Below are 11,316 nucleotides of genomic sequence, written 5' to 3'. Positions count from 1 at the left end.
CACAAACGAAAACGATAAAAACAACGCGATGAAACTACTTTCGTATTTTTTTTAAATTTCGTATTCTTTTTTTAAATAATAAGCAACCCAAGGAAGAGAAAGTAGGGTTACACGATCGAGGAATTCATAGTAAGATCCGAGGCTGTTTCAAATACCTGAGTATTTTCATTTAAAAGCATTTTTTACAAGTTTCCTAATACATTTGTCCATGGTTGTATATGTACATAATTATACGAACACAAATTTTCAAAAAGGCTCGCTACCGCTGGCGTATCATCATCACCACCAGACTTGGTGATGATGATGATACCAAAACCATTTTTTGACCACGATGATGATGACAATAGTAAAACAATAGTGAATAGTGAGCAAAAAAAACCATGCTTTTTTGCCCTCTTCTATTGAACACTGATATGGAGTGGTCTATTGTTTTTTTAATCATCACTCTCAACAAGTATATAAACATACGTCGTAAATTACTATTAAATGAGAGAGATTACAAAATTACTTTGATAGAAAAATGGAGTCAATTGTCAATTGAGGGAAAGGGGGGGGGGGACTTCGGTAAAACCCAATTACCGATTCTCAGATATTGTGTGCAAATGACGCGGCAAGCATATTTCGCAACGATCGAATGACGGATCGGACAAAAGTAGTACGACGGACGGTCGGTCAACGACATCAAAACGTCATATAAATATTAGCATACACATTTCTCGTTACCCCACCTATAAGTTGGCTGTTTATCTGCTAATAGAGTAAGAGTTGATCGAACTTACTCCGATAGTTATACATACATACATGCATAATATGTAGACGAGCTCGTCGATAATTAATTTAAAGAAAGTGCATCTTTATGTGGCTCGGTAAAAGTTTGAGAATCTTCCAGAAGCGTGCGATCATATGTAAACAAGTATTGTGCAATTGATTGCGTCAGTGGTGGACAACCTTTTCGGTGCGTACTTGTCAGACGTCACGTACGATGGGATTTTCTGAATGCACTGATAATCAACCGGACGTACTATGCATGCAGATGCGTCAATGTGCATGCAAAGATTTTCAAACTGTTTCAAATTCGCATATATGTATTTATTTATTAAAATGTTGCTATAGTGACATTACGTACATATGTATTTCTTCAATGGCATCGCTAGAGCTTACCATATACACATGAATAAAAAAATAAACAAAGATAAAATATTAAAACCAAAAATAAAATTACCAGGCACATAGATCTGTGGTTGGATTGTATTGCTCTCAACTGAGGGGCCATGGGTTCAATCCCTGGTACGGTGTTGCTGGTCAAACCTTGAATGTAAGTATATATGTATGTGACTTTACAGAGATTGATCTTTTCCTATTAGAGTTAGCCAATTTATGATTATTTTTCATAATTGAAACGGTTCCAAACAAATTGGCAACCTATCCCCATTTGCCACCATTATTTGAATTTAATTTCAAATTTATTTTTCGCAAATGAGTCGCATATTGAATTGGTTGATATTAAAAAATATGCTTACCTTTATTGTACATATGTAGAATGTGTTTCTCGCAAATTTGTAGTATATTGAATTTGTTGATTGTACCAGCTTGTCCATATATGACGTTATTGTATGTATAGTAATAACTATATTGTAATATTTATTACTTACGTACAAAAATTTGACCATAGGTGTCGCCCTGGGGCAACCTGTTGTGGCAACTATGGTAGAAATTAAATAAAATATTTTTTTTCATCACAAAACTTCAATTCTTAAACTTAAAACTTAAAGAGCAATCGATTAAATCGCTCTTTAAGTTTCACCATATTACGAAACCAAAATACTTCTACCATTTAATTGGCAATGAGCTGAATTCGGTTGAGGATTTCAGTGCTTTGGAAATAGGGTTACCAAATATTCGAATATATTTGAATATCGAATAGTAGTTTTAAATAATTTAGATTATGTTTAAGATAGATTTAGATATTATTAAAGATAATCCCATCGGATACGTCAAATAAAATCAAAGGTTCTGTAGATTGAAAATAAAAAAAAATATTTTGTTTAAAATGTATTCAAATACACAGATTTGAGATCCCTATTTGGAAATCTTATTTGTGGAAATTTATATGGAAAATAATTGCAGAGGAGGTTTCTCAGATATACTTGTATAAAGTGCAACAACAGGTTGCCCCAAGACGACATCTATGGTCAAATGTTTGTAGATAACTACTAAAAATTACAATACAGCTATTATTATACAGTACAATATCATCATCTATGGATAAACTGGTACAATCAACAATCAATACATTTGATATATGTATTATACTTCGAATTTGCAAGAAATAAATTTAAAATTACATTCAAATAATGGTGACTAATGGGGATAGGTTTTTAATTTGTTTGGTTTCAACAACGAGATCAGATAAATTGGCACGCTTTAACAGAAAACGATGGACCTGGAGTCACATACATATATTCAAAATTTGACCAACAGCACCGGGTCAGGGATTTAACCCATGATCTCTCAGTTGAAAGTATTATACGCTAATCACTGAGCATGTTGCTAGTTGAAATTATGAATTGGGGATTAATTATTAATTTCAATTCTAAATATTGGAAGGACGCAGGTTGTATAAGTTTGGAAGGCACTGACTGATACGTAGAAGGAAGAATTTTTTTACAAAATTATACAAATCATAGATGGAGACGCGTGGAAATGTTTTCCCTCGACGAGAACAATAAGTCGTGGTTCCCATTCAAATGTTATTTTTGCTGAAAAATATTTTTCAAGGATTTTCCTGGTTCTTTTTTGTATGCGAAAATGAGGAAAAGGAAAAGCGCTCGTCTTTCCGGTACAAAGATGGCCGACGTTTGTAACAATGCAGTCGAGTCGACGACACGCATTCAAATCGTCCATAACAAACCCACAAGGAATATTGTATTATAAATATTTTAAGCCAATTTTTTTAGCAACGAAATTTTTCACTTGTATATACATATATACTTGTGTATATGCATGTATTGTCTAGAATATTCTGCGAATCTTTCACGTCGATATTTAGTTTAAAAACATTTTGTGGAACCGGTTGTTTAGTATTCGTGTCGTTTGACAATTACGTCTACCCACGAAATTGTGAAAGTCAAAATTGATATATTGAATAGTTATCAATGCGATGTATGTGTGAAATATAATCGTTATATTATTTTAAAATAATACAAAAAAAAGAAACAAAAGAAAATCTTTTGTTTTGATTCCCATATATTTTTTTTATATACATACATACATATATATATATATATATATATATATATATATATATATATATATATATATATATATATATATATATATATATATATATAATTTTTTTCCTTAGTGAGAGTATTTACAACTAGTATTTGCTTTTTTAATTGAAAATTTTCCAATGAAAAACGTTTGATAAAAATAGACTGATTGCGAACGTTTGTAGGTCAGCCGTTTTAAAATGCATCGAATGAAAACCGATGCAAATCTCTAGCGGTATTTATTTCTGGGATTTCCGATCGTTTGTATCAACTATACATTAAAGTTCATCTGTTGTGATCGAATTGATATTCTAGTTGTTGCCATATAATCAAATTCATGGTCGAATTTTAACGATGTAGATTTGCCAACACTGCGTATCCTATTCGAGATCTCATTTTGACACTATTCCTTTATGGACGCGACGCATAAATAACACGTACATAGTATGTTTAATGACGTCAATCGTAAAGACTTGCAGTATAACTAATCGTACCAAATCAACACGGACGCTATGTAATTGATAAAATAATCATCTGACAAAAACTTTCTCCATTTTTCCCGGAAATTTTAAGTGCAATACGTATAGGGAAAAACCTTTCATTTTAAATTTCACGACTTCAAAAAATTGTATTCAATAACATATGTATATAAATGATGTGAAACCCATACATACATATACATATATCATACCGTTTGAATCATTTGAATTATTATGATTGGATTCTGTTATGTACTTAGCTTGATGATGATTTATATAATTTTAATAAAATACAATTGTTATGATGTACATACATACATACATATGTATATGTATGTTCTCATCTCTCTGTATTTCTTAGACTATTGTGGCGCATTCCTGTAATGTGACAATGGTCCAAACTTAAACTTACATATGTACGTTACAGTCAAAGTGTACATTTCGTTCGTTCATAAACAGACTAGTTTTTTATATTCGAACAATTCTGGCCAGTTATAGTGTATACAAAAGAAAAGATTGACAAACGAATTAGTTTCATGCACAAACTATTAGACATAAGATAATTTATTTTCAATCGTTTGTCCCAACTTCTATGTATGTACGCTAATATTATTTTTAATATTAGGGGAAACCGGAATTATAACAACGTTGTAATATGGTTTCCAATGGATTTTCCTTTTTAATACTTGGCGTTTTGACAGCTCAAAAGATTGGTTAAAGTTTTATGCGACACCTGGTGAGTCAATTTGAAGATAGCTTTCGACTGTTAGCACTTGAGCTAAAATCAATAGTTCGTGTATGAACAAACTAGCATGTTCACGAACGACCCGGAGTGAAAATTTTTAACATAACATGTGTACACTTACAGCTGTATTTAAGGATGTTAAAAAAATATTCTCATCCGCAAGAAAAAAATTTGGCTGATCATCTAAACATATCCATAAAGTGCATGGATTCATCGAGATGTATTTAAGGATGTTAGAAAAATATTCTTATTCGCAAGAAAAAAATCTGGCTGATCATCTAAACACATCCATAATGTGCATGGATTCTTCGACAATTAATTAAGATGCATCTAATAAGAATGCGAGTACGAAGGATAATTTGAGAACCTACATATACATACATATGTACATATAAGTCGTTATATCTGAAAGTGGCGGAAGTCCAATTTTCAGTTCCAAAAATAATATTTCTGTTTGATTTAATTCATAAATTGTTATCACTTATTTTAATTCGATATGTCTAGAATCTCGAAAAAGCAAAATAAACGTATTACAGGTCATCAGTATTTTTAAATATTGTCAAACGCAAAACATTATATTTAATATTTTGCGAGATATTTCTCAAAATTAAGAAAAGTGTTTTTGTTTAATATATCTCATCAACCTGCTAACTTTACTATGAGTATGTTAAAGATTAAAATCATAAGTGATATTGATCTAGAAAAATACTAATCTAATTAGGTACATTCATTGTGCTATCGTGTTGTCCTTACACTCAACCTGAAAACAGAGTACCAAAGTACCTAGTATTTACAAATAAGTAAATAGTAAAATCAAAAGCGATTCTAAAAATAGCCATTACTTCTAAAATATGTCTGCAATTTTTTAAATATTTATTTTTTTCTATTATAATCTAGTGGTAGCTTATTTGGCATAGGGGCCCACGTAGGCGAGACTATTATATCACTCGTATGCAAATATGCACGTCAAAACTGTTATTATAAATAGTATTAGACGTGTTGCAACGTCAGAGTGGGCGTTCAAAGCATGGACATGATGATGCGAAAAGCCTTACGAATTGGTTACGGCTCAAACAGAAAAAAAACGCTTAAAAATCGCCACAATGTGAAATTTTCGCAGGTGTGGAATTTCGCGCCAAAACAAATGTCAAAGTAGTCGAAACACCTCAATCATTCGATAAAAATAAGATTTGAATTAAATAGATACTATCTATGCCTCCCATCAACCCTCTGGTATTTTGCGACCCTTTGAATGTTTTCAAATTTTCTTTGTTCAACTATGGTATTGTGGGTTTTGTTGTTTTATACGATTTGCATTTTGAGCAATGTACGAAACAATGCGTCATAAATTAAGTATCGTTAATATGCGTCATCGGTTTGAGAGCCGCTGGTCCTGCACCGTCTGGTTATCTCACGTCGAAAGTGGTGTTGGATAGACAATATAAAAAGTAAACGTTCGCAAAGCGAGACAGTCATCGACGGACCGATAAACATTAATAACGCTCCCGGCATACAAACAGTTAACAATCAAAACACAATCAGTGATAAATATAAATACATCGAAGTTAAACTTTAACAGTGAGTTAGACAGTGAAATTTTCATAGAAAGTTTTCATCCTTTATATAGTACTTACAAGTTTTTTTTTCATTGCAGACAAATTTTCTGTAAAAATGGCCCACTTTTTATCTACGGTATTGAGATGTGCACTTTTGTTTTTCGTACTGTTCGAAATTCAAAACATTGAAGGGAAACCGGCGACCTCTGATGACTATGATGATGCTGTCGAAGTTGGAAGTAAGTTATCAATTGTCTAATGCTCTTAAAAGTGTCGTGAATAGTTTATAAATTAATTCCTATGTATAAATATTTAACGTGTTGCTCAATAATTTTTCAGTTCAATCAGAACTACCAGTTGATGAAAAATTAGATCCGAGAATTATTTGCAAATTGCCCATGAAAAGAGGAAACTGCAGAGCTTTGTTATTGAGGTGAGTTTTTGTGAGAAAAATTCACAGACAGGCATCCTTGTCTAAGCATACTATATCATATTTGTTTCACATTCGATACGTTTTTTACCGGTTGACGTTTTGACATTACGGTGAAATCCTCACAAATTAGAAATCGAATGATAATTATCTGCATGAAGTTGAAGTTGAAGTTTCAAAACTTCGACTGTGTTTTTTTTTACTATTTATTTTATTTAAATTGTGGATTTCTTTTGATTTCAGATGGAAATACGATCCAGTGACGGGAGTATGCGAAGAATTTAAATATGGTGGATGTGCTGGCAATGCCAATAACTTCGGAACGAGAAAGCAGTGTATGAAGATGTGCGAAGGTAAATTAAAACCAACTAAATTTTAAATATTTTATCATTTAAACCAATTTCAAGCATTTAACCGTGTTAAAATTATCCACTTATAATATGGCAACATTTATTTTAATACACGTATACCATTCTTATATATGTACACAGTGTCTTCACAGGTTACCCCAATATGACATGACACTGTGGTCAGATAATATATAAATAAAATTTTATATTAACATAGGACATACATATAAAATATATAAAAACACGTATAATTTTATTTAACAATCATTCACACGCTACCCAAAAAAATTAAAGAAAAAAATAAATAAAGAAGAAAATAAAACAACATTTGAATATTTATTAATTAAAATTCTTTTGTTTCAGGATTTTAATGCGAATATATGTAGAGACTGGACTGTCTGAAGAACAAATTTTGTACAATTAATTTTATTGATTTTATATGTATGTATGTATGAATGTGATGTTTAAATGATAGTCATAGTCATAAACAGGTCCTGTGAGTGCTTCTTATGCTACATAATTAAGTGACGATTATATTATTGTGATTTTTTATTTATTAGTACAATATTTTGTACACTATTATTAATGATTATTAATTAAATAAATTTACATGTTTAAAAGAATATTTTCTTTATATTTTACATTACATACTCTTTTGACTAAATTTTATAAACTGCAATGCATTTTGATAACGGTCGATTCATTCAAGGCTATGGCCGCGAAGAGCACTTGAGGTTTATCCGCTAGTCATTTCGAATTCTTAATGCATCCGCCGATTTCGTTTGCTTTCAATCGTTGCTATTAAGTGTGCGAATTCGGACCACGAAAAAGAAGGAGGTTATCGTATTGATTTTTACACGGTGCATCCGGTCAAAAGGACGGGAAACCACGTAAAAACGTGGCGAATAAAAAAAGGGCGGGAATAGGAAAAAATTACCAATGATTTGTCAATTTGCGGATGACTTCACGTGAAATGGGGCCCGAGATGGTGAGGGGTCAAGCCGACGCATTCTAAAAGAGTGGGTCGCTCCCTTTGCGATCTTTTGCTGGTAATTTTATAATTCAGGAAACGTAAAAATAAACATGGCGAAGAAATGGAAAGAGGGTTATAATTTTCGTGGGTGAACTTAGCAACGAAAACAGTTGTGGGAAATTTTGATTTTTCACCACAAATTTTTCACACTTTGCATCTTTTGATAGATATTCTTGTAGAGCCTTTTTATTGTAATATTTTAATAATTTCAGCATTTCTTGGCAACGGAAAATCTCAGATTAACATTTGAAACGACTTTTTATAAATTCGTTCAAAATTCCTTTCAATGAGCTTTTGGTGAAAAGTTATAGTGTATTGATTTTATAATCTCAAAATCGTAAATATGTTTATTTTATATGTACGTATGTATTTACATATTAGTCAATTGTTCTCATGTCAATTTTTCTATCCGATTCATTCATGAAGATATCAGTTTGTTCATGCACCAACTACTAATTTCAGTTTAAAAGCTAGCAGTCAAAAACTATCTTCAAATAGAAATAGACTCACCAAGTGTCGTATGAAATTTGTATCTGTCAAAACTTGTGAGATGATGAAGCGCCAAGTATTTAAAAGGAAAATCTTATGAAAACCACTTTAAAACTTTGCTATTATTCCGATTTCCGCTATTTTTAAAAATATATATGAGCATATATACATATAGGATGGTTCAAACGATTGAAAATACTTAAACTTATGCTTAATACTTAGTGCATGAACAAACTAGTTAATTTGTCAATTTGTCCTTTTTTGTACACTATAACTTACCAGATTGGTTCGTGTATGACCAAACTTGTACATATGTTCATGAACGAATGAAATGTATGTACACTTGGACAATAAAATATAAATATAAATATACATAGAAAAGGAGATTATAATTTTAATGCCATTTAGTCATGGTCAAATAGGAATATACATATGTATATAAATAATCCATATAGATTTTTCGTTTCGCCAGTTTTCGAAACAAAAAAAAACACAATTTATTTTTTCTATGTATAATATACATATATGTATATATACAACCATTTTATATTACAGTCGCAAAAACAGTTTGAGAATCTCTAATGCGAAGAAAAAATACAGAGTAGTGAAAACTTGTGTACTTGACGTTTGTTTACAAATAGTTCTGTCGAACGAATCGAGACAATTCAATCACTGGTCTTTCACAAGTTTCAGGTACTGACATTGTCAGATCGTAGAATATAAATTTAATTTTAAATACGTCTCATACGAGACATATACATAAACATACTTTTTATAAATAAGAGACGCTTTGTATTGTATAAAACATTTACGTTGAAATTTGTCTGTGTTTATAAAACCGCGCCGCCTAAATATTGCAAGGTTAATGGTGACGCAGGTGTTCTCAAATGCGGGTCTAACCCGACATGTTAACATATTGCCTTTTAGTGATAATTAACTGGACCGATTAAGCTCGCTCGGAATGTGAGCACTTACATACATATAACCGATATGACGTTTAATGGAATATCTACACTTTATATCAAACGCTTCGGTGTGTTACCGCAATTTGAATTAAAATTCCTTTCAAATAATTTAATTACGAGGCAGGTTGATTATAAATGGCACGGCTCTATATAAATATGTATATTCATCTTGATCTCTATAATTTTATGACAGTTGTAGAATTGTGCGTTTAGTAAAAAAAAAAACAATGGTGTCTTTGTGTGCGGTAATTAATGATGAGGTCCCATCCTGTAGCCATCCGTCCGTTCATCTGTCAGCGAGAGGACTCTTTGCGGCAATCTCGAGGACTCCGAAGGGGAGAGGGTGTACGGACGACGGGGAAAGGGGGTGTTAATTGGCGCCATTTAATTAAAAATTCAGTCTCGACGACCATTGTCTACGCTGAACGGCCTAAACGCCGTGACGCGCGACCATTGTTCACAAACCCATTAATTTCGAAAATGGTAATTAAAAAAGTATTGCAGAAGTGGAAAAATAAAAACTTCCCTATTTGTAAAGAAACAATTGATTCGTATGCACTATAAATGACAAAGTGAGGGTACAAAAAAGAAGGGGAGGAGATTTTTAAAATGTATACTCCTTTCATATTAAATATCACAAGAATGCAGCAATCTTTTGATTAAATTAAAAAAAAGAAAATGAAAATATAGCTTCTGTATTATTTAAAGCAAAAAAGTCCAAATCAAATTGGTAATGAAAATTTCAGATTACAAGAGTATGCCACTATGACGCAAAGTATTGGAGTATCTATCATGTGTTTTTTTATAAGAAGCTAGAAGAACGAAAATCAGATGTGATCTCTGGTGATTCCCATTGTAGTGTATGAAGTCGAGACATGGATGCTTAAAAAGAGAGATAGGGACATGTTACATAGATGTCTTCGTAATATTGGGTTGGAGGCTAAGGGCGAAAACACAATGAGTGGTACGTGGTACGTGTTTTTTTTTTAGATACTTTCAAACATCCAAAAAAACGCAGAACCCCTAGCCCATTTACATGGTACACAGTCCCAAAAAACACACCCTGGAGTGTTTTCGGTGATATTTTATCCTTGTATTTATACTTGGTTAACAGTGATCGAAAACGGTGAATCCCATAGTTGAAGAAATGTAGGAGATACTTGTCGGTTGCATATATACATATATGCATACACGTGCGACCTCCCAAACATATGCATTCTGCACGTGTAAGTACACCCGAATTTGGTTTGTGGAATATCCACTGTTTACGGTCACAACAGGAAGCTAAAGACACGTCACGTCCCATACCAATCAGTGTGTTTTCGCCCCAATGCTATGCATTCCATGGACCGCAAGACGCACGAGCATCTCCATCCCCAAAGATGTGACAGTTTCAGATAGACTCTCCACAACATGTAGGAAAAGGATTCTTTCCTATTTTTGCCACATTGCCAGGAAGAATGTGAAGATTCTAGAGAAGTTGGTCGTCACCAGAACACTAGAAGGTGAGTGAGAGGACGGTCTTTCATAAGATGGTCAGACCAAATGAAAGAACTAACAGGATCGTCCCTAAACGCTCCATTAAACTTTGTACAATACACTAACGGATCCAGAAAATGGTCAAGGGGGGCATTCAAATTGAAAAATAAATAGATAAAAAAGATCTTGTTAAAAGCACTATGTTATAAATTGTAAGGACTTATTTTTGCATTGATAATAGCGTGAAAGATCACTTTGATCTTGCATTTAACTTTAACGTGAAAGATCACTTTAATAAAAACATTCGTGCAATTATGTAAAATTAAAATGGGAAGAACTAAAGTATATAAGATAAGAACTAAAAAAAAAAAATTAAAAATTAAAATTAAAATATGTTGTGAATGTACATATTTAAATATGAAAAAAAGTAAAAATATGTATATGAAATTAAATTTATGGTACAAGACCGGAAGATGTCCATCAGATTCTAGATTATATCAATGATCACAACACTCAGC

The 11,316-nt window shown here is 32.2% G+C and overlaps 1 protein-coding gene across 1 annotated transcript; it reads left to right on the top strand.

Moving 5' to 3' along the window:
- The first annotated feature begins 5,934 nt into the window (after positions 1 to 5,934).
- LOC143911014 (colostrum trypsin inhibitor-like) lies at positions 5,935 to 7,449 on the top strand. The gene is made up of 5 exons (XM_077429715.1): positions 5,935 to 6,074; positions 6,151 to 6,291; positions 6,392 to 6,485; positions 6,726 to 6,835; positions 7,196 to 7,449. The coding sequence occupies exons 2-5, from the start codon at positions 6,168 to 6,170 to the stop codon at positions 7,201 to 7,203; spliced, it is 336 nt and encodes a 111-aa protein (XP_077285841.1). The 5' UTR covers positions 5,935 to 6,074; positions 6,151 to 6,167; the 3' UTR covers positions 7,204 to 7,449.
- Positions 7,450 to 11,316: the final 3,867 nt, after the last annotated feature.

The sequence above is a fragment of the Arctopsyche grandis genome, chromosome 4, assembly GCF_051622035.1.
Source record: "Arctopsyche grandis isolate Sample6627 chromosome 4, ASM5162203v2, whole genome shotgun sequence".
In the NCBI taxonomy this organism is placed as follows: Eukaryota; Metazoa; Arthropoda; class Insecta; order Trichoptera; family Hydropsychidae; genus Arctopsyche; species Arctopsyche grandis.
This window is presented reverse-complemented; position numbering and strand designations above follow the sequence as displayed.

Coding starts and splice junctions, on each gene's coding strand:
- LOC143911014 (XM_077429715.1), top strand. CDS start 6,168: ATGGCCCACTTTTTATCTACGGTATTGAGATGTGCACTTTTGTTTTTC. Junction 6,292..6,391: donor TGATGCTGTCGAAGTTGGAA/GTAAGTTATCAA, acceptor ATAATTTTTCAG/TTCAATCAGAACTACCAGTT. Junction 6,486..6,725: donor TGCAGAGCTTTGTTATTGAG/GTGAGTTTTTGT, acceptor TTTTGATTTCAG/ATGGAAATACGATCCAGTGA.